Genomic DNA, 23,720 nt, shown 5'->3' on the forward strand with positions numbered 1-23,720 from the left:
TCCACATCTAAATTATGAAGTAACCACTTCTTCGAGGAAGAAGGATTAGGACACAAGGAAGGAACCACAATCTCTTGATTGATGTTTCGATCAGAAACAACCTTAGGAAGAAAACCTACCCCAGTACGAAGAAGAGACTTATCAGCATGGAATAATAGGTAAGGGGGGTCACATTGCAAGGAAGCCATCTCAGATACTCTGCGTGCCGAAGCAATAGCCAGTAGAAAAAGAACCTCCCAAGACAGTAATTTAATATCAACTACATGCATAGGCTCAAAACGGAGTCTTCTGCAAAACTTTAAGAACAAGATTTAAAGGAGCGCTAGATCTAAACACCGGCCTGATTCTAGTCAGAGCCTGAACAAAAGACTGGACATCTGAAAGCTCAGCGAGCCTCTTGTGCAATAAAACAGACAGGGACGAAATCTGTCCCTTAAGAGAGCTAGCAGAAAACAGAATTTATGCTTACCTGATAAATTACTTTCTCCAACGGTGTGTCCGGTCCACGGCGTCATCCTTACTTGTGGGATATTCTCTTCCCCAACAGGAAATGGCAAAGAGTCCCAGCAAAGCTGGTCACATGATCCCTCCTAGGCTCCGCCCACCCCAGTCATTGGACCGACGGACAGGAGGAAATATATATAGGAGAAACCATATGATACCGCGGTGACTGTAGTTAGAGAAAATAATTCATCAGACCTGATTAAAAAACCAGGGCGGGCCGTGGACCGGACACACCGTTGGAGAAAGTAATTTATCAGGTAAGCATAAATTCTGTTTTCTCCAACATTGGTGTGTCCGGTCCACGGCGTCATCCTTACTTGTGGGAACCAATACCAAAGCTTTAGGACACGGATGAAGGGAGGGAGCAAATCAGGTCACCTAAACGGAAGGAACCACAGCTTGCAAAACCTTTCTCCCAAAAATAGCCTCCGAAGAAGCAAAAGTATCAAATTTGTAAAATTTGGCAAAAGTGTGCAGTGAAGACCAAGTCGCTGCCTTACATATCTGGTCAACAGAAGCCTCGTTCTTGAAGGCCCATGTGGAAGCCACAGCCCTAGTGGAGCGAGCTGTGATTCTTTCAGGAGGCTGCCGTCCGGCAGTCTCATAAGCCAATCGGATGATGCTTTAAAGCCAAAAGGAAAGAGAGGTAGAAGTCGCTTTTTGACCTCTCCTTTTACCAGAATAAACAACAAACAAGGAAGATGTTTTTCTGAAATCTTTAGTAGCCTCTAAATAGAACTTTAGAGCATGGACAACGTCCAAATTGTGTAACAAACGTTCCTTCTTTGAAACTGGATTCGGACACAAAGAAGGTAGAACTATCTCCTGGTTAATATTTTTGTTAGAAACAACTTTAGGAAGAAAACCAGGCTTAGTACGCAAAACCACCTTATCTGCATGGAACACCAGATAAGGAGGAGAACACTGCAGAGCAGATAACTCTGAAACTCTTCTAGCAGAAGAAATTGCAACCAAAAACAAAACTTTCCAAGATAGTAACTTAATATCTATGGAATGTAAGGGTTCAAACGGAACCCCTTGAAGAACTGAAAGAACTAGATTTAGACTCCAGGGAGGAGTCAAAGGTCTGTAAACAGGCTTGATCCTAACCAGAGCCTGAACAAATGCTTGAACATCTGGCACAGCTGCCAGTCTTTTGTGTAGTAAGACAGATAAAGCAGAGATCTGTCCCTTTAGGGAACTTGCAGATAATCCTTTCTCCAAACCTTCTTGAAGAAAGGATAGAATCTTAGGAATTTTTATCTTATTCCATGGGAATCCTTTGGATTCACACCAACAGATATATTTTTTCCATATTTTATGGTAAATTTTTCTAGTTACAGGTTTTCTGGCCTGAACCAGAGTATCTATCACCGAATCTGAAAACCCACGCTTTGATAGAATCAAGCGTTCAATCTCCAAGCCGTCAGTTGGAGGGAGACCAGATTTGGGTGTTCGAACAGACCTTGAACAAGAAGGTCCTGTCTCAAAGGTAGCTTCCATGGTGGAGCCGATGACATATTCACCAGGTCTGCATACCAAGTCCTGCGTGGCCACGCAGGAGCTATCAAGATCACCGAGGCCCTCTCCTGATTGATCCTGGCTACCAGCCTGGGAATGAGAGGAAACGGTGGGAATACGTAAGCTAGGTTGAAAGTCCAAGGTGCTACTAGTGCATCTACTAGAGTCGCCTTGGGATCCCTGGATCTGGACCCGTAGCAAGGAACCTTGAAGTTCTGACGAGACGCCATCAGATCCATGTCTGGAATGCCCCATAATTGAGTTATTTGGGCAAAGATTTCCGGATGGAGTTCCCACTCCCCCGGATGAAATGTCTGACGACTCAGAAAATCCGCTTCCCAATTTTCCACTCCTGGGATGTGGATCGCAGACAAGTGGCAGGAGTGATCCTCCGCCCATTGAATTATTTTGGTCACTTCTTTCATCGCTAGGGAACTCTTTGTTCCCCCTTGATGATTGATATAAGCTACAGTCGTCATGTTGTCTGATTGGAACCTTATGAATTTGGCCTTTGCTAGTTGAGGCCAAGCTCTGAGAGCATTGAATATCGCTCTCAGTTCCAGAATGTTTATCGGGAGAAGAGACTCTTCCCGAGACCATAGACCCTGAGCTTTCAGGGATTCCCAGACCGCACCCCAGCCCACTAGACTGGCGTCGGTCGTGACAATGACCCACTCTGGCCTGCGGAAGCTCATTCCCTGGGACAGATGGTCCAGGGTCAGCCACCAACGGAGTGAATCTCTGGTCTTTTGATCTACTTGAATCATTGGAGACAAGTCTGTATAATCCCCATTCCACTGTTTGAGCATGCACAGTTGTAATGGTCTTAGATGAATTTGTGCAAAAGGAACTATGTCCACTGTTGCAACCATCAATCCTATTACTTCCATGCACTGTGCTATGGAAGGACGAGGAACAGAATGAAGCACTTGACAAGAGCTTAGAAGTTTTGATTTTCTGACCTCTGTCAGAAAAATCCTCATTTCTAAGGAATCTATTATTGTTCCCAAGAAGGGAACTCTTGTTGACGGGGACAGAGAACTCTTTTCTTTGTTCACTTTCCATCCGTGAGATGTGAGAAAGGCTAGAACGATGTCCGTATGAGCCTTTGCCTTTGACAGGGACGACGCTTGTATTAGAATGTCGTCCAAGTAAGGTACTACTGCAATGCCCCTTGGTCTTAGAACCGCTAGAAGGGACCCTAGCACCTTTGTGAAAATCCTTGGAGCAGTGGCTAATCCGAATGGAAGAGCCACAAACTGGTAATGTTTGTCCAGAAAAGCGAACCTTAGGAACTGATGATGTTCCTTGTGGATAGGGATATGTAGGTACGCATCCTTTAGATCCACGGTAGTCATAAATTGACTTTCCTGGATGGTGGGTAGAATCGTTCGCATAGTTTCCATTTTGAACGATGGTACCCTGAGAAATTTGTTTAGGATCTTCAAATCCAAAATTGGTCTGAACGTTCCCTCTTTTTTGGGAACTACGAACAGATTGGAATAAAATCCCATTCCTTGTTCCTTTATTGGAACTGGTTGTATCACTCCCATCTTTAACAGGTCTTCTACACAATGTAAGAATGCCTGTCTCTTTATTTGGTTTGAGGATAAGTGAGACTTGTGGAACCTTCCCCTTGGGGGTAGTTCCTTGAATTCCAGGAGATAACCTTGAGAAACTATTTCTAGCGCCCAAGGATCCTGAACATCTCTTGCCCAAGCCTGAGCAAAGAGAGAGAGAGAGAGAGAGAGAGAGAGAGAGAGTCTGCCCCCCACCAGATCCGGTCCCGGATCGGGGGCTACTCCTTCATGCTGTCTTGTTAGCAGTGGCAGGCTTCTTGGCCTGCTTACCTTTGTTCCAGCCTTGCATTGGTTTCCAGGCTGGTTTGGGTTGTGAGGCATTACCCTCTTGCTTAGAGGATGCAGAATTAGAGGCTGGTCCATTTCTGCGAAAGGGACGAAAATTAGGCTTATTTTTAGCCTTAAAAGACCTATCCTGTGGAAGGGCGTGGCCCTTTCCCCCAGTGATGTCTGAAATAATCTCTTTCAAATCAGGTCCAAATAAAGTTTTACCTTTGAAAGGAATGTTAAGTAATTTTGTCTTGGATGACACATCCGCTGACCAAGACTTTAGCCAAAGCGCTCTGCGCGCCACAATAGCAAACCCTGAATTTTTCGCCGCTAATTTTGCTAATTGCAAAGCGGCATCTAAAATAAAAGAGTTAGCCAATTTAAGTGCGTGAACTCTGTCCATAACCTCCTCATATGGAGTTTCTCTACTGAGCGACTTTTCTAGTTCCTCGAACCAGAACCACGCTGCCGTAGTGACAGGAACAATGCATGAAATTGGTTGTAGAAGGTAGCCTTGCTGTACAAAAATCTTTTTAAGCAAACCTTCCAATTTTTTTATCCATAGGATCTTTGAAAGCACAACTATCTTCGATAGGAATAGTAGTGCGTTTGTTTAGAGTAGAAATTGCCCCCTCGACCTTGAGGACTGTCTGCCATAAGTCCTTCCTGGGGTCGACCATAGGAAATAATTTCTTAAATATAGGGGGAGGAACAAAAGGTATGCCGGGCTTTTCCCACTCTTTATTTACTATGTCCGCCACCCGCTTGGGTATAGGAAAAGCGTCGGGGGACACCGGAACCTCTAGGAACCTGTCCATCTTGCATAATTTCTCTGGAATGACCAAATTGTCACAATCATCCAGAGTAGATAACACCTCCTTAAGCAGTGCGCAGAGATGTTCTAATTTAAATTTAAATGTCACAACATCAGGTTCAGCTTGATGAGAAATTTTTCCTGAATCTGAAATTTCTCCCTCAGACAAAACCTCCCTCATTGCCCCTTCAGATTGGTGTGAGGGTATGACAGAACAATTATCATCAGCGTCCTCTTGCTCTTCAGTGTTTAAAACAGAGCAATCGCGCTTTCTCTGATAAGTAGGCATTTTGGATAAAAGATTTGCTATGGAGTTATCCATTACAGCCGTTAATTGTTGCATGGTAATAAGTATTGGCGCACTAGATGTACTAGGGGCCTCCTGCATGGGAAAAACTGGTGTAGACACAGTAGGGGATGATGTAGTATCATGTTTACTCCCCTCATTTGAGGAATCATCTTGGGCAATATCATTATTTGTGGCAGTACTGTCCTTACTTTGTTTGGACGCTATGGCACAATTATCACATAAATTTAAATGGGGAGACACATTGGCTTTCATACATATAGAACATAGCTTATCTGAAGGTACAGACATGTTAAACAGGCTTAAACTTGTCAACAATGCACAAAAAACGTTTTAAAATAAAACCGTTACTGTCACTTTAAATTTCAAACAGAAAACACTTTATTACTGAATATGTGAAAAAGTATGAAGGAATTGTTCAAAAATTACCAAATTTTCACCACAGTGTCTTAAAGCCTTAAAAGTATTGCACACCAAATTTCAGAGCTTTAACCCTTAAAATAACGGAACCGGAGCCGTTTTTCAATTTAACCCCTATACAGTCCCAGATACAGTCTTTGCTAAGACCCAACCAAGCCCTGAGGGGAATACGATACCAAATGACGCCTTCTAAAAGCTTTTTCAGAGATTCTTAGATCCACACACATGCATCTGCATGCCCTGTTCTCAAAAAACAACTGCGCATTAATGGCGCGAAAATGAGGCTCAGTCTATGACTAGAAAGGCCCCCTGACTGAAAAAGGTGTCCAATACAGTGCCTGCCGTTTAATAAACGTTCCCCAAGATTATAAATGTCAATTGTTAGCCTAAATTTGAATAATATGCACAAATAAAGCAATCGATTTAGCCCATAAAAATGTCTACCAGTTTTTTAGCCCATAATAAGCCCTATATTCTGTTTGTTTTTGAATAAGAAAATGGCTTACCGGTCCCCATGAGGGGAAATGACAGCCTTCCAGCATTACACAGTCTTGTTAGAAATATGGCTAGTCATACCTTAAGCAGAAAAGTCTGCTAACTGTTTCCCCCAACTGAAGTTACTTCATCTCAACAGTCCTATGTGGAAACAGCAACCGATTTTAGTTACTGTCTGCTAAAATCATCTTCCTCTTACAAACAGAAATCTTCATCCTTTTCTGTTTCAGAGTAAATAGTACATACCAGCACTATTTTAAAATAACAAACACTTGATAGAAGAATAAAAACTACATTTAAACACCAAAAAACTCTTAACCATCTCCGTGGAGATGTTGCCTGTGCAACGGCAAAGAGAATGACTGGGGTGGGCGGAGCCTAGGAGGGATCATGTGACCAGCTTTGCTGGGACTCTTTGCCATTTCCTGTTGGGGAAGAGAATATCCCACAAGTAAGGATGACGCCGTGGACCGGACACACCAATGTTGGAGAAATGCCCTTCTCCAGACCATTTTGGAGAAAGGAAAGAATCCTGGAAACCCTGCCCTTATGCCAGGACAATCCCCGCTCTTCACACCAGAATAAGTAGGTCCTCCACACCTTATGATAGATGCGACGAGTGACCAGCTTACGCATCTGAATGAGAGTATCAATAACTCTCTCAGAGAAACCTCTCTTGGCTAGGACTAAGCGTTCAATCTCCACACAGTCAGCCTCAGAGAATCTAGATTTTGATGAACAAAGGGGCTTTGCTCCAGCAGATCCCTGCGACAAGGTAACCTCCATGGAGGAGATGACATCCCCAGCAGGTCCGCGAACCACATCCTCCGCGGCCACGATGGAGCAATTAGAATCACTGATGCATGCTCCTGCTTGATGTGAGCCACTACACGAGGGAGAAGATCAGACTGAACCTCCAAGGCATTGCTAATGCATCTATTAGCTCCGCCTGAGGATCCCTGGACTGCGACCCATATCTGGTCAGCTTGGAATTGAGACGGGACACCATGAGATCCATCTCCGGCGTCTCTCATCTGTTGCAAATCTCCACAAACCCCTCGGGATGGAGAGACCATTCCCCCGGATGAAAGGATTGTCTGCTGAGGAAATCCGCTTCCCAGTTGTCCACACCCGGAATGTGGATTGCTGACAGCGAGCAGTTGTGGACCTCCGCCCACTCCAGAATCCGAGATACTTCCCTCATTGCTAGGAAGCTTCTTGTTCCCCCCTGATGGTTGATGTAAGCCATGAGATTATGTTGTCTGATTGGAATCTGATAAACTGGGACGCACCCAGAAGAGGCCAAACCTTCAGAGCATTAAAGATTGCCCGAAGTTCCAGAATGTTGATCAGGAGGAAGGATTCCTCTCGAGGCCACAGGCCCTGTGCCTTCCTGGCACCCCAAACAGCTCCCAATCCTGTGAGACTCGTGTCTGTAGTCACAATCTCCCAGGATGGTCTCAAGAAGGATATCCCTTGGGACAGGTGATCTGGACAGAGCCACCATGAGAGTGATTCTCTCGACAGGTAGTCCAGAGAAATCTGTTGAGACAGATCTGAATGGTTGTCGTTCCACTGTCTCAGCATGCATAGTTGAAGAGGTCTAAGATGGAATCTGGCAAAAGGAATGATGTCCATGCAGGACACCATGAGACCAATTACCTCCATAAACCGAGCCAAGAAGGTCTGGAGGGCAAGACAATTGGAAGTTAGCTTGTAACGTCTCTGGTCTGTAAGGAAAATCCTCATGGATACGGAGTCTATTATCGTACCCAGGAATTCCACCTGGTACTGGGAATAAGACCCTTTTCTAAGTTTATCTTCCATCCATGAGATCGAACAAGAGAAAGAAGGGCTTTTGAATGGTCTTCTGCCAGATGACAGGATGGTGCCTGAACCAGAATATCGTCTAAGTAAGGTGCCACTGTTATACCCCTGGTTCTGGCCACTGCGAGCAGAGCCCCCAGATCCTTCGTAAAGACTCATGGGGCAGTAGCTAGACCAAACAGAAGTGCAATAAACTGGTAGTGTTGGTCCAGGAACGCAAATCTTAGAAACTTGACATGTTTCCTATGAATAGGGTCGTGAAGGTAGGCATCCTTCAAGTATATCATGGTCATGAACTGTCCATCCTGAACTAAGGTAAGAATGAAGCTTATTGTTTCCATCTTGAACGAGGGGACAGATAGGAATTTGTTCAAACACTTTTGGTCCAGAATCGGGCAAAAAGTACCCTACGTCTTTGGGACCACAAAGAAGTTTGAGTAGTAGCCCAGACCTCTCTCCGCTGGTGGTACCGGTACAATGACCCCCATGGAGGAGAGATCCCTCACGCACCCTAGAAAAGCCTCCCTCTTTTCTGGTCTTGAAGACAGGTTTGATAAGAGGAATCTGCCTAAGAGGATGTGACTTGAAACCTATACTGTATCCCTGAGCGATGACTTCTAGGACCCACGGGTCTTGCACGTCCCCAAACCAAGCTTCTGAAAAGAGTGACAGTCTGCCCCGTACCACATCCCAGGCCAGATCGGGGGCCACCCCTTCATGCCAACTTTGACTCAGCTGGCTTCTTGTTCCGCTTTGATTTATTCCAGGACTGAGTCGGCTTCCAAGTTCCCTTTGACTGCTCAGGCTTTGCAGAGGATTGCTGACATTGGGATTTATCCGAACGAAAATTAGGACCTTGTCCCTTAAGTTTTATCTTCTTATCCTGCGGTAAAAAAGGCACCCATGCCTCCAGTAACCGGAGATGATTGAGTCCAAGCCTGGACCAAAAAGAATCTTTCCCTCAAATGGGAGGGAAAGGAGTCTAGATTTTGAAGTCATGTCCGCAGACCGAGACTTCAGCAAAGTGCCCTATGGGCTAGGACAGAAAAACCTGAAGCCTTGGCATTCAGGCGAATAATCTGCATATTTGCGTCACAAATAAACAAATTAGCTACCCTTAAGGCCTTAATTCTTTCCTGGATCTCGTCGAGAGGACCCTCCACCTCGATCAACTCAGATAAGAAGTCGCACCAGTAGGTAGCCACTCCAGCAACCACAGCGAGAGCCGCTGCCGGTTTAAACAAATATCCCATATGCTGAAACATTTTTCTTTTCCAGCTTCTTATCCATGGGCTCTTTAAACGACGAACTATCCTCAAGCGGGATAGTAGTGCGTTTAGCCAGAATGGAGATAGCGCCATCCACCTAAGCGACGGAACCCCACAACTCTAATTGAGAATCCGGAACCGGGAACAATTTCTGAAAAGAAGGGGGGAAAAGAAGAGCCAAGTCTTTCCCATTTGTTCTTAATAATGTTCGCCATCTTAACGGGAACCGTGAAAGTCTGTGGTACAACCCTGTCCTCGTAGACCTTATCTAATTTAGGAATACAAGGTTCCTCAGGTAATTTAGGTTCTAGAACCTCCAAAGTAGCCAAAACTTCCTTTAGCGGAAAGCGTAAGTGCTCAATCCTAAATCTAAAGTCCGGTTCCTCCGCAGCCAGAGGCTTAGAGGCAGCAGATTCCAACCCAGAAAGAGCATCCTCTAAAGTATCAGAAGTGTCTTCATCATCGTATAATCTAATATTGGATATCGGTCTGGCAAGTTGCTGCCGATTGGGTCTCGGATTCCACGTGCTGATCCAGCGTGTGTGTCTGTCGGGCGACTAAAGGTCCCGTCCTGTGCTGTGAAGCATACGTTTATGCCGCTACATTTGTGAGTACCCCCGCTCTAGGCCGCTTTATTATCTGTGCTTTTCTATCTTCGGACGATACTGTGCCAAAAGGCGCCTCTGTCTTCTGTTCACACAGATTCTCCTAATAACAGATAAATCCAGTAAGCTGGTAGATGACCCCTGAGAAGGATAGCAATATTTGACCTTTTGCTTGCGCTTAGCAGGGTAAAGCACTGAAGGCCTCAGACACTGCCATTTTTTTAACTGCTCAGCAAAGTCTGGTGGTAAAAGGGCCCCTCCAGATGGAGGATTAGGAGTGCTACGGGAAGCTGCATGTGTATTTGGAGATGACTGTAGGGTGCGCACCTCACGGGATGGAGACTGCTCAGAGGTGGATGGCTCAGTAGTAGGGCTGCACGATTTTTCGCGGTTTCGGTTTTAAACCGCGATTAATTTCTGCGATTTAAAAACTGCGAGAGGTCGCGATTTTTTGCTAAAAAAAACCCCTCAGAAGTGGCTCTACTGCATTATTTGTATGTGATTTCTTGCAAACCAGCTCCATCTAGTGGTTGTTTTTAGCACACATTTGTAAAATGTCTGTTTCACTTTCACTTTCTGTTTGTGATCTCAGAATCAGATCAAGCTATTGAAATCTAAAAGCAGAGCCCATTCAGGAGATGTGAAGAGGTACTTATATTTCCCCCTAGGGACCTCTGCAGTCTGAAACTTAGGTTATGTAATCATTTTGGAACCTCCCACACAATCTCCTGCTCTCTGAAAAATGGCTCAAATACATAGCAGATGCAGTTAACCCCACGGATGCCAAAAAGGCTAAAAATGCATTCCCCTCTGATGCTGGGTTAACCCAGCAGCAGAGGGCAACTGCATCTACAATGTATTTGATATCAGCAAGGCACAGCATTTCTGAAAGGAGCAGCCCCCACCCCTACTGCTATATGCCTGTAATGGATTCCTGCAAAGGAGCAGGGCTTATTTTCAGTCAAATTAAAATGTTTAAAAAAAAAGAAGAAAAATAATATATGTGTGTGTGTGTATGTATATGTATATATATATATATATATATATATATATATATATATATATATATATATATATATATTTATATATTTGTGTGTGTGTATATGTATGTGGCTTACACTGCTTCATATGTTAATTATACCACTGCCCACAGTTATAATGACTGTCCAAGAAAACTTGACAATGCTGTGTGTCATAAGACCTAATAACTGGCTAGTGGCTACTATTTAATCACATCACAGGCAGCTAATTTTATTTTAACTATTTTTTGTTTTGTATTTTTATGCTCCAAGACTGTATTGGGCATTGAGAAACATGTACATTAAGATTCTGGAGTGTTAAATAAACTTTTTAATGCAAAATGAAGGTGTTATAATCATTTATAAGAATATCGCAATTACGTTTTGTTTTTGTTTTTAAAAATGCGATTTTTTTTTTTTTTGCCCATATCGCCCAGCCCTACTCAGTAGTACTAAAAATATCAGTTTTCTTTGATAAAATTACTTTATCGAGGCATGTGGAACATAACTGAGCAGGCGGATGGCCTCCTCACAATATAGACAGGCATTGGATTTCGGTAAAGAGGGAGTACCCTCTAACGTATCAAAGTCCTCCATAGCTTGCGCTTATAAAATGGACAATAGAAAAAGAAAATGGCACCTTTATACCCCCAATGGCTGGGGGACTCACCACCTCCTATGACCCAGGCCCAACAGAGTAACGGCTTTGTCTACGGTAAACCGCACGGTCAGGAAGAAGAGAAGATCAGTGTGACCACACCCGGTCACATGGTGCGCCACGCAGGACCACCTCTGCTGTAGCTAAAAGCACGCCGAAGCTAACAGGCTGTGCAGCTAATCAAAATGAAAGTAAAACCGGTATGTTCCAACATCTGCCTGAGCCAGCATAAAAACAATATTTACACTATATGATTAATCCCCCCCTGTTCAATAATGCCCTTCCGGAGATATTAACCCTTGATTCCATACAGATAAAAGAAGCCACACTGTGACCCTGTCTTCTTGCGTTATCATAAATGTATAAAATTAAACGATCTTACCGGAATTTTAGCTGTGGAACAGAAACAGTGTCTCTCAAGTTTGACAGTCTTGTAGAATCGCTCCTGACATGGACTTGAGTGAAAAAGCAGGCAGTGAAACTCGTCAACATTGATTGCTTAAAGGGCCATTAAACCCCAAAAAAATCTTTCATGATTCAGATAGAGAATACAATTTTAAACAACTTTCTAATTTACTTCTATTATCTAATGTGCTGCAATATTTAGATATCCTTTGTTAAAGAAATAGCAATGCACATTGGTGAGCCAATCACATGAGGCATCTATGTGCAGCCACCAATCAGAAGCTACTGAGCCTATCTAGATATGCTTTTCAGGAAAGAATATAAAGAGATTAAAGCAAATTAGACAATAGAAGTAAATTAGAAAGTTGATTAAAATGGTATTCTCTATCTGAATCATGAAAGAAAAAAAAGTGGGTTTAATGTCCCTTTAAAGGAGCTGTTAATACGAGTCTGGATGGGTTCGTAGAAAGACTCTCCCTGCATCTCCAGACCCTAACATTCGTCAATGCTCCCATTGAGAGGCTGACAAGACTACTTAAAACTCCAGTCCCATTCCGAAGGGTAGATACCCTTCATAAGGAACTACTCCGTATCTTCTGACACTTCTCTGCCAACCTCCTATGACAAAAGGCAAAAAGAATGACTGGGGGATGAGGGAAGTTGGGAAGGTATTTAAGCCTTTGGCTGGGGTGTCTTTGCCTCCTCCTGGTGGGCAGGTTCAGTATTTCCCACAAGGAATGAAGCCGGGGACTCTCCTCATATTAAGAAGGAAAAAGCATGTGATAAGAGGCGGCCTTAAAGGGCTTAGAAATTATCATATGAGCCTTACTAGGTTTAGCTTTCAACTAAGAATACCAAGAGAAGAAAGCAAAATTGGTGATACAAGTAAATTGGAAAGTTGTTTAAAATTGCATGCCCTTTTTGAAACATTAACTTTTTTTGGACTTGACTGTCACTTTAAATAAAACACTATTTAGATAAAATATGTCTGTCTATCTCCCCGGGGGGTGGCAGTCAAGTGAATCATTTTCCACTTATATTGCATTACTAAGTCAGCCATTTGCTCAGAAGAAATTACTTTTGAAGGCGAAATCTGAAAATGTGATAAGAAAACACATTCAAAAGGGATTATACTACAATATATTAAATAAAGGCCTTAATACCCAATAGAAAATTCCCTTAATGTAGAATAACCTTTGTACTGGACCTCTGAATCTTATCTAGGAAATAATATACTGCACATTTAAGCTAACCACAGGCAATCACCGTTACAGGCCATCTCCACTGTGCTCCAAATATTTTTTAAATTGATCATTTAATAGCATTATTTGCACATATGAACGCTGTTGTGTAGCTTAACACTGGAAGGGATTCATAACTAAACACAGGCATACAATTTAACAGTTTTGCCAGAGGTTGAAATTTTAGAGCAGGCAGTTTCTGAAAACCCGGGAGGAATTACTGTGAAATTCACCCAATCTACGCACAAGAGGAACAGAGGATGATAATGAGATAAGACCTGGACTTCACTGTAAAACACCTTGTAATTACATTTTTCTGCCATCTTCCAAAAAAATAACATACTATTAGAGTCTCAACTTTATTAGAACAGATTAACACCGTGTTTGCTGCCAACATTTTTCAACGGTTAAAAAACACTCAAGACTTTTCCTAACCATAAGACAGGGTTTGCCGCTATCACTGTTAACAAAATCCCCATTGTTTGGCTTCAGCAAAAATAAGGTAAACTGCAAGTTATACACAGATATGTGGCAGGGTTAGGCCTATGAGCTCTGCCAATGTGCTCATTCAATTTTAAGGAATGGAAGATCCACAATTTTCAGACTTAAATTACAGATAAAGGGGGCAAAATAAATAATGAAAGCATATTGCTAAGTTGTTTTACTGTGCTTAATTAAAAATACAGTAGACCCCTGATTTTTATATAAAATGTTAAGTTATGCGCTGTGCCCCCTTTTCATGTAGTTAGCTCAAAAAAAACATGGATTTTCTAATTCTGAGAACATTAAATGCACCCTGATGACTTCTCAAAGCTAACCCTGCTACATATTGTTGCCTATTTGGATTTAGCTGATAGCTGCAAAACAATGCACTTTATACTTGAATAAGGACTGTGACTAGCCTTGTTGTCTGCAGACTCAAGCCAAGATTGGCTCCTGAAGAAAACCACAAAAGAAATGTATTGTAATTACAATGTGTTTACTGTCTCTTTAAATGCAAGATTCTCTGTAATGGTCTCATTAAGATCTTCATTTACAATAATAAGACTAGCTTTACGCATACTATGCTAGAACAACATCATCTGCATTGTCTGCTTTACAACAGCTTTAAACTTGTCATTATAAAAGTGGACCAGTCAACACAGTAGATTTGCATAATCAACAAATGCAAGATAACAAGACAATGCAATAATAGCACTTAGTTTGAACTTTAAATGAATAGTAGATTTTTTTTCTGACAATTTTAAAAAGGTATGTCTATTTCCACTCCCCCTGTACCATGTGACAGCCATCAGCCAATCACAAATGCATATACGCTTATTCTGTGAATTCTTGCACATGCTCAGTAGGAGCTGGTGGCTCAAAAAGTTTAAATATAAAAAGACTGTGCACTTTCTTTCATGGAAGTAAATTGGAAAGTTGTTTAAAATTGCATGCTCTATCTGAATAATGAAAGTTTAATTTTGACTTGGGTGTCCCTTTAATGTGGCCAAAATAACTGGAGTAAGATGATCTAAGGACAGTGGTCAGATATTGTGCTCCATGAGAACCTCATTAGATTAGGGCAGCGCTTATGTAAAACCACTAAGGCTAGGATTATATTTAATGTATCCTTTATAGAGTTCTTAATTCTAGGCAAAGGCACTAGGCACAGTTGTCCTTTATCTCCAAGGACAACGCTGCAGACTTAGCCGTATTCAGACCAATTTCTGGTTCTACAACTTCCACCAGTTTATGCTGACTTTTAGATTAAACACATAGATAAATGAGTTACAAAGTCTGTAACAAAAAAAAAAGTGCTTTACACCTCCAATTAGTAAGGAAAAATTCTCACTGAATAATACAGGAACGATTTTTAACCATTCAATAAATTCAATCATACAGGTTTAAAAACACAAACTCTCTAGATATCAATATATAGCATAGATGTGTGAATAATACCTCTGAGAATCATGTATCTATATGTGAAACATTGTACTTGGTTTGTATAATATCAAGCAGTCAGATACAAACATTATCTTTTGTAGCCGGCTATTAATAAATTCAGAAATAATGCTGTAACAAGAGGACCTGTTAATATGTGGGATGTCAGATTGTGAGATTAAAGCTATCTAGCTAATACTCTATCTGTAATTATAAAGTCCTTGCTTGCACAGTCAACTTTAGCACAGCTGACTTGTTTCACTAACATAGCACAACATCTGATCTCAGAATATAACACACATTTACAAGCTATTGGCAATCAACAGTTATCATAGAGAGTAAGCGGTTAAAAAATGAAAGTATGAACTCTCTGAAGCCAGACCCCTGACACGTGTTTCCCTCACGCTTCCTCAGAGGGGTTCTGAAGCCAGACCCCTCTCTGAAGCCAGACTCCTCTGAGGAAGCGTGAGGGAAACACGTGTCAGGGGTCTGGCTTCAGAGAGTTCATACTCATTTTTTAACCGCTTACTCTCTATGATAACTGCTGATTGCCAATAGCTTGTAAATGTGTGTTATATTCTGAGATCAGACGTTGTGCTATGTTAGTGAAACAAGTCAGTTGTGCTATGTTAGTGAAACAAGTCAGTTAAAACATTAATCTAGCCCCCGCTATAGAAGGGGGTTAAGCAGACAGAATCTATTACACTGAATAGCTGTGCTAAAGTTATCTGTGGAAGTAAGGACTTTATAATTACAGATAGAGTATTAGCTAGATAGCTTTAATCTCATAACCTGACATTCCACATATTAACAGGTCCTCTTGTTACAGCATTACTTTTGATAGCCAGCTATAAATATATATCTGACTGCTTGATATTATACAAACCAAGTACAATGTTTCATATCTAGACACATGATTCTCAGAGATGTTATTCACACACCTATACTAATTATTAATATATAGAGATTTTAAGCAGGCAGAATCTATTACACTGAACAGCTGTGCTAAAGTTGACTGTGCAAGCAAGGACTTTATAATTACAGATAGAGTGTTAGCTAGATAGCTTTAATCTCATAACCTGACATTCCACATATTAACAGGTCCTCTTGTTACAGCATTATTTCTGAATTTATTAATAGCCGGCTACAAAAGATAATGTTTGTATCCGACTGCTTGATATTATACAAACCAAGTACAATGTTTCACATCTAGATACATGATTCTCAGAGGTATTATTCACACATCTATGGTATATATTGATATCTAGAGAGTTTAAGTGTTTTTAAACGTGTATGATTGAATAGTTAAACCAATAAAGAGAGTATGAATGGTTAAAAATCTTTCCTGTATTATTCAGTGAGACTTTTTCCTAAATAATTGCAGGGGTAAAGCACTTTTTTTGTTACATACTTTGTAACTCATTTATCTATGAGTCTCCTTAGTGCTATATTGCCCCCCTAACAGGTGCTTGTTGATTACAAAAATATTTGGCACCTATAGGTACTTACCATTAGGCACCTATTAGGTACTTACCATTAGTACTACTTTACCTACTATCTTGTTACTATTTTAGATTAAACAGTCTGGACATTGCATTGCAAAATTATTCCCGTTCCCAATGACTTGTTACAGTAACTGAAGAGAATACATTTATGGGAAATTGTTTCTTTTGGTTGGGTTTTAAATGAGAAATAGCTGTTATTGGGCTTAGCCTGCAGTAATAGCAGACCACCTATTTTTTTTCCACTCTATACATTAAAATTTACTTCTATTATCTAATTTGCTTCATTATCTTGGTATCCTTCGTTGAAGAAACAGCAATGCACTGGGAGCTAGGTGAAAGCAAATGACGAGACATATGTAGCCACCAATCAGCAGCGTCTAAGCCTACCCAGGTATACTTTTTTTTAACAAAGAATACAAAGTGAACAAAACAAATTAGATAACAGAAATAAATTGAGAAGTTATTCAAAAATATATAATAGTGTTTAGTAAAGTGCATTATGGGGAAAAAACAAATATCACGATTTGTTGATGAAATATTTTGGTTACGATTTTTATTGCGATTTCATTAACAGATTTTTAAACATAAATTTTGCATTGAAAATTGCATTTAAAGTGATTGTAAAATTTAACTTTTTTAGTTACAATATTTGTAATTATAAACTAAAAGGATGGGGACTTTCATTTATAAAAGGCTTTGGAAAGGCTTAATTTTTTAAAATGAATTCTCCTTTAATGTTTTCCTATATGCCGCCGTTCCTACGCCCCATAGCGGATAGTCTATTTCCTACTTCACTGACGATTCAGGCTGTAGCCAATAATATCGTGCCCCCTTTGGAGTCCAGCAAAGGGGGCACAATAAGATTGGCTTAAGCATGAAACTCCAAACAGGTCACCACAAGAGTCAGCAGTTAAAGGACTAATCGGCACTCCACTGGCTAAAATTTAATGCAATATTAAAGGGATACTACAACCCAATTTTTTTCTTTCACGATTAAGAAAGAGCATGCAAAGCAACTTTCTAAATTTACTCCTTTGATACGTTTCTTTGTTCTCTTGCTATCTTTATTTAAAAAAGCAGGAATCTAAGCTAAGGAGCCGGACCGCTAAATGTACCCACCAATCAGCAAGCGCTATTCATGGCGAGGAACCAAAAATGTGCCGGCTTCTTAGCTTAGATTCATGCTTTTTCAAATAAAGATAACAAGAGAACAAAAAAAATGATAATAGGAGTAAATTAGAAAATTGCTTAAAATTACATGCTATCTAATCATAAAAATATATTTCGTTTTTTTTTCATAAATATCTGTTTTGCAAATTATCATTACATCAATTGTAGTTAAATTAAGCAATTCATTTGAGCTTACGATAACTTAATATTTATTTATTTTTTAAAAAACAGAAAATGTTACAATATTCCAAAGTATTACACTGCCCCATCCAGCGAATTCAGTCACCAGGCTGGTAAAAAAAAATTATGGCGAACACTGCACAATATATACGTCTGGTCAGCTAAATGTATACCATTCTGATAAATGACTCAGTGTTTTTTAGTCAATTATTCCTTTAAAAATATACTATGCGATAGTTCTGCAGTGGTGGATTCATGGAATAAACTTCCAATAGAGGTGGTAAACACAGGGACTGTAAAATAATAAAAAAAAAAAATGCCTGGGACATGCATATGGCTATCCTACTAAACAGTAACGTGTAATATGGGTAAACTACCATAAAAAGAAAAAGAAAGAACTAGATACAACTATCTATGTATCATAATAACACAGGGATTACAGCACTCTTTCAAATAGTATATTTAATGCAAAGATCAGACTAGATGCAATACACGTTGTGTGTTATGAAATTGTTGAAACATACGCGAGAGAGCTAAAACTCTCCCACCAAATATAAAGTATACACTTAGGGGGCGATTTATCAAGCTGAGGCAGACAGGGGCGCACATACGCGCCCCTGTCCGCCGCAGCTCGCCTCTGGCGGAATTCAGCATTGCACATGAGCGCTATTTTGTGCTCTCGTGTAAGCCGCCGCCTGCCCGCACACAGCCTATCACGCACGAGCAGGAGCTGTTAATCTCCTCGGTCGGAATAGACCGCACAGATTGTTTTTCGCCACTTTAGAAGTGGCAAAAGGTTAGGAAAGCAGTATACAACATGCAGGTTCTCTTGTGAGAACCTGCAGCCATAGGGGCTCAAAGGCTGGTGAAAGCCTTTGATAAATCAACCCCTTAATACTATATACCAGTGGTTAAAGAATATGTTAAAAAATTAGGAGCCAGTAAGAATATTTAGGAGCCAGACAGTTGGATTTGTATATAGATATATGGATAATAACCAAAAAAGTTAGGAGCCAGTGGCTCCCAGGCTCCTGAGTTTGTTGAGCCCTGCTATATACAATCATAAAGAATGAAAATCTAAAATATATAAATCCATTCTAACTAAGTGACTGGTCACGTCAATACAGTTCACCAGAAGATGAGAAAATGCATGCACTGTACATGACAGCAGTATGTCTATCATATTCGCCACACTGTATGTAAGTAATATGGGTAGACTTGATGGGCCTTTTGGTTCTGATCTACTGTCAAATTCTCTTTCTATGGTTCATAAGCTTTGTGATAAGGATGCTCAAGGAAGATTAAGAAGAAATTATTTTTTTTTAAATTGCTTGCACAACAGTTATATACACTCAAGTGCTCACTCACCTTCAGTATGTCCCCTCGTTTGAAGCTTAGCTCGTCATCTGCTGTGGCTTTAAAGTCGTACTTAGCAATGGCTTCCATGATCACTTTAGTGTTCCTGCCCCTGTGGGGCCTCACCACAAGAAGGGCCGGTCACCCTTCGCTGCCAGCACCCTGCCTCTGTCGTCTGGCACAGCTCACTGCTACTAGCTCTCCTGATTATGAGGGGAATGGTGGAAGACCAAACTCAAGACACGGTCTGTGGATGGAGATGGGACAAGTAAGGAACAGAGGGTCACCTCAACAGCCATAAACGTAAATCCATAAGACAGAAGAACCTTTTCTGGATATTGTCATGTGAGTGAAACAATATAAAAGCAATTGTGGTTTAATTTAGTGCGACTATGTCTGAAACAAGACATTTTTACTAGGTTTTGCAGATCAGACAAAACAGTGCATCTCTCCGCTACAATAGTACTGTAGATTAAACACAAAAAAATATTAAGGCAAAGCCGAGAAGCTAATTGGTTACAGTACAGGAAGGGTTACCACAATCTCTTTCAATTGGCAGAGTAAAACACATGGCACAAGAGAGACAAGGCCCCACTCTGCAGGAGATAATGCTGCCACAGAAGTTATCAGCTGCACACAGGCTGCCTCAGTGGTCAGGGAAGAGGTGCGCCACAGCAGGTTGATGGCTTGTTCATTTTAGGGGGATCAGCAGCTTCCTTTAACCTTACCGTCACTAATGGCAGGTCCTCCCACTTTACTTCCTCTCAGTGTTTCCTGGCAGATTCCAACCACCTTTGCCCAAACCACATTACTGTTAGCAGCACACACAGTACGAGCTTTTGATCAGTTTCTGTGGGTTCCTCAGAACAAGCTTTATCATCATTTTGCCTTTTGTATTGCTAGCAATGATGCTTTGGGCAAGCGTATCATCATACACAGATGTTGTCTCTTCATGTTCGGAAATCAATAACCCCTCTTCCTTCTAGTGCTTCCTAGAAATATTCACTCAACTGGAGGGGGGGTGGCTTTTTGACCTATGACCCAGAGAACCCGCTAACCATTACAGGCTTCAGATTAAAAAATTTGCTGCACTAAGACCAGGGCTAAATGCTGCATGATATCTTTTTTTTGCCACATAAGAATTATAAATATTTATTAATCGTGGACTGTTACCATAGTAATATTTTTCCTGATACATACACACAGCAGTTATTAAACCTATCGTCCTTCAGTTAATGGTACTTAAATAGCCAAAATGTGCATTTTAATTTGGAATAGAAGCCTTTTTTCAATATAATTACATTAGCAATAATGATTTTACTATTTCTCAGTGGCATATCTGCATATGTTGCGTGCAACAGCACGAAAACACTGTGCCTGCTCAGACAGTGGGTGGTGTTGTGTATAGTGCACAATTTGTTTTCAGGGTGGGTGCACTGGTTACACAAAGCATATGAACATATGAAAGCCGGTAACTTTTACTATAAGCATCATTGCTAATTCAATTATGATGCAAAAAGGCTACTACTCAAAATCGAAAAAGGCAATTAATGCACATTTAAATTTTAACTATGATGTCCCGTTAAACACTTAGAAACAGTGTTACCTATGGGAGAACCAGGATGTGAAAAAGACCTTTACCAGGCCATTTCCAAAGGTTGTACTGCCCCACAAAAACACATGGCAAAAGGGGGGAAATATATATATTTTTTTTATTTATAGCCAACAATATATACAGTTGACCTTACGCGCCCCGCAGGGCCCAGTATAATATGACATACATAAAGACCTTTCTCATAAATAAATAATTCCTTATTAATATTGTATTGTACATATTGCTGGAATTTTACATTTATTCATTGCAAGACAACGAAGACAAACGAGAAAAAGAAAAGGAGAAAAGAGAAGAAAAAAACAAAAAAATATTTTAAATTCCCCCCGCTCATCATACCCCCTCCATGCTTCTATATATCAGGGAATTCTTTCTCAGCTATAGCAAGTTCTAGATATAAAGTACCCCTAAAGGGTACGATAAGTTGTTTTTCTATTTCTATAGGATAGGCTAAAATAATGTTCTTCCATTTAAAGAAAAAAAGTTTAATTTGCGTATCTGAACTGAAGTATCCATCTGTTCCATAATTATCTGATTTTGTAATTTTTGTAAAAATTCTGTCAAGTTTGGGGCTTTATTCGGGGGGGGGGGGGGGGGAATAATTAATTACAATTTCAAACTAATATATTTTAAAATACAATTTTTAGAAGCCACCAAAAAAAGGACAAATGCCTAATATTGCTTTAAAGAGACACTAAACCTATTTTTTTCCTTGCATTATTCAGATAGAGCATGCAATTTTAAGCAACTTTCTAATTTACTCCTATTATCAATTTTCCTTTGTTCTCTTGCTATTTTTATTTAAAAAGCAGGAACGTAAAGCTTTGGAGCCAACCCATTTTAGGTTCAGCCCCCTGGATAGCGCTTGCTTATTGGTGGCTGCAGTTGGCTAGCCAATAAGTGTAACCCAGGTTCTGAACAAAAAATTGGTCCAGCTCCTAAGCTTACATTCCTGATTTTTAAATAAAAATAGCAAGAGAACGAACAAAAAAATAATAGGAGTAAATTAGAAAGTTGCTTAAAATTGCTGCTCTACCTGAATCATTAAAGGATTACAAACTTTTACCGTTTTTTGTTTGATTAAAACACATATTTTAAAATTACATTTATGAAATTAAAATTACCAACCTCAAACTCTTTCAAAATGAAGCCTCATTAACTTGTAAATCCGTTTTTAATTTTTTTGTCTATAACGTCATCTAATCCAGCACACTATTTTAGCCCCTACGTGTATATAACAATCAACCAATCGTTTTTGCACGTTATTATAATACTAATTTGCACACAATCGCATGCGCACAAAAACAGGCCAAATAGAGCTTGTGTATTGTGTCTTAATGACGCCACAATTTCCAGCACATCATAGGGAATAATGCTCTGTGTCGGAGCAGGTCTGGAAGGGAGTGACGTTGCGCAATCTCGCGCATGCGCTATTCGAAATTTGGCAGCCATCTTCAAACTGCGGTTTGCACACCGGATTGGCTAGAAGCGTCAGCTACCCACAGAATGGGTTCGGAAACATTATTTTTTTAGAAATAGGATTGCAGCGATCAGGTAGGAAATTCATATAGACATCCTATGACAAATATGTTTCTAAAGGTTTAAAAAGAAAGAAGGATGCAATATATTGAACTTACAGCGGTCCTTTAAACAAATAATGTGGGTTTAGTATCCCCTTAAGCACAACGTATAAGGCAGGCTCTCAGGAATAAAAAAAAATGGAGATAAATTACAGAAAAAGTGAACTAAATATTCATATTTGGCTGAATTCAAATATTACATGTGATTTGATTTGAGTTTAATACCCCATCAATGGACACAAGCAAATAAGCAGTGTATTGTAGAAAAAAAATGTCCTATGTGACCTACACATGATGGGAGGGGACAATTCTCTGTATGTAACAAGTCCATATGTGGGCCCTGCCTTTGTCTGTGTTGATTCCTGCAACAGCTGATCACTGTTTATGGAAACCACATTGGAAATCTGTTATGGGAACAACAAATGCTGGAACAGCATCAGCATCTGAGCACATTTAAGTAGGAACGCTTTGCATTCAAAAGTTTTATGTGAGGACAATTGCTATTTTATACAGGCCTGTAATATTAATAGGCACCAGTGTGAGCTGACTGGCATCTTAGTGCATATTCAGCACCAAAATATACTGTTCTAATATACTCAGTGTCACAGCGTAGATTAACCTAAACCTCTATTAATACTAAAAATATACTGTTCTAATATACTCAGTGTCACAGCGTAGATTAACCTAAACCTTTATTAATACTAAAAATATACTGTTCTAATATACTCAGTGTCACAGCGTAGATTAACCTAAACCTTTATTAATACTAAAAATATACTGTTCTAATATACTCAGTGTCACAGCGTAGATTAACCTAAACCTTTATTAATACTAAAAATATACTGTTATAATATACTTAGTGTCACAGCGTAGATTAACCTAAACCTTTATTAATACTAAAAATATACTGTTATAATATACTTAGTGTCACAGCGTAGATTAACCTAAACCTTTATTAATACTAAAAATATACTGTTATAATATACTTAGTGTCACAGCGTAGATTAACCTAAACCTTTATTAATACTAAAAATATACTGTTATAATATACTCAGTGTCACAGCGTAGATTAACCTAAACCTTTATTAATACTAAAAATATACTGTTCTAATATACTCAGTGTCACAGCGTAGATTAACCTAAACCTTTATTAATACTAAAAATATACTGTTCTAATATACTCAGTGTCACAGCGTAGATTAACCTAAACCTTTATTAATACTAAAAATATACTGTTCTAATATACTCAGTGTCACAGCGTATATTAACCTAAACCTTTATTAATACTAAAAATATACTGTTCTAATATACTCAGTGTCACAGCGTATATTAACCTAAACCTTTATTAATACTAAAAATATACTGTTCTAATATACTCAGTGTCACAGCGTAGATTAACCTAAACCTTTATTAATACTAAAAATATACTGTTCTAATATACTCAGTGTCACAGCGTAGAT

General features: G+C 39.9%; 1 protein-coding gene across 3 annotated transcripts in view; it reads right to left on the reverse strand.

Annotated features, from left to right (window-relative positions):
• The window catches only part of GRB2 (growth factor receptor bound protein 2), a 157,280-nt gene that overhangs the window by 104,874 nt on the left and 28,686 nt on the right, over positions 1-23,720 (reverse strand). For all 3 annotated transcript variants that reach the window (XM_053708973.1, XM_053708979.1, XM_053708967.1), the window contains exon 2: positions 19,081-19,315. In XM_053708973.1, coding sequence (XP_053564948.1) covers positions 19,081-19,158 — 78 coding nt within the window. In that variant the 5' untranslated portion in view covers positions 19,159-19,315. The remainder of the gene's footprint in view (positions 1-19,080; positions 19,316-23,720) is intronic.

Source organism: Bombina bombina, chromosome 1 (assembly GCF_027579735.1).
Source record: "Bombina bombina isolate aBomBom1 chromosome 1, aBomBom1.pri, whole genome shotgun sequence".
In the NCBI taxonomy this organism is placed as follows: domain Eukaryota; kingdom Metazoa; phylum Chordata; class Amphibia; order Anura; family Bombinatoridae; genus Bombina; species Bombina bombina.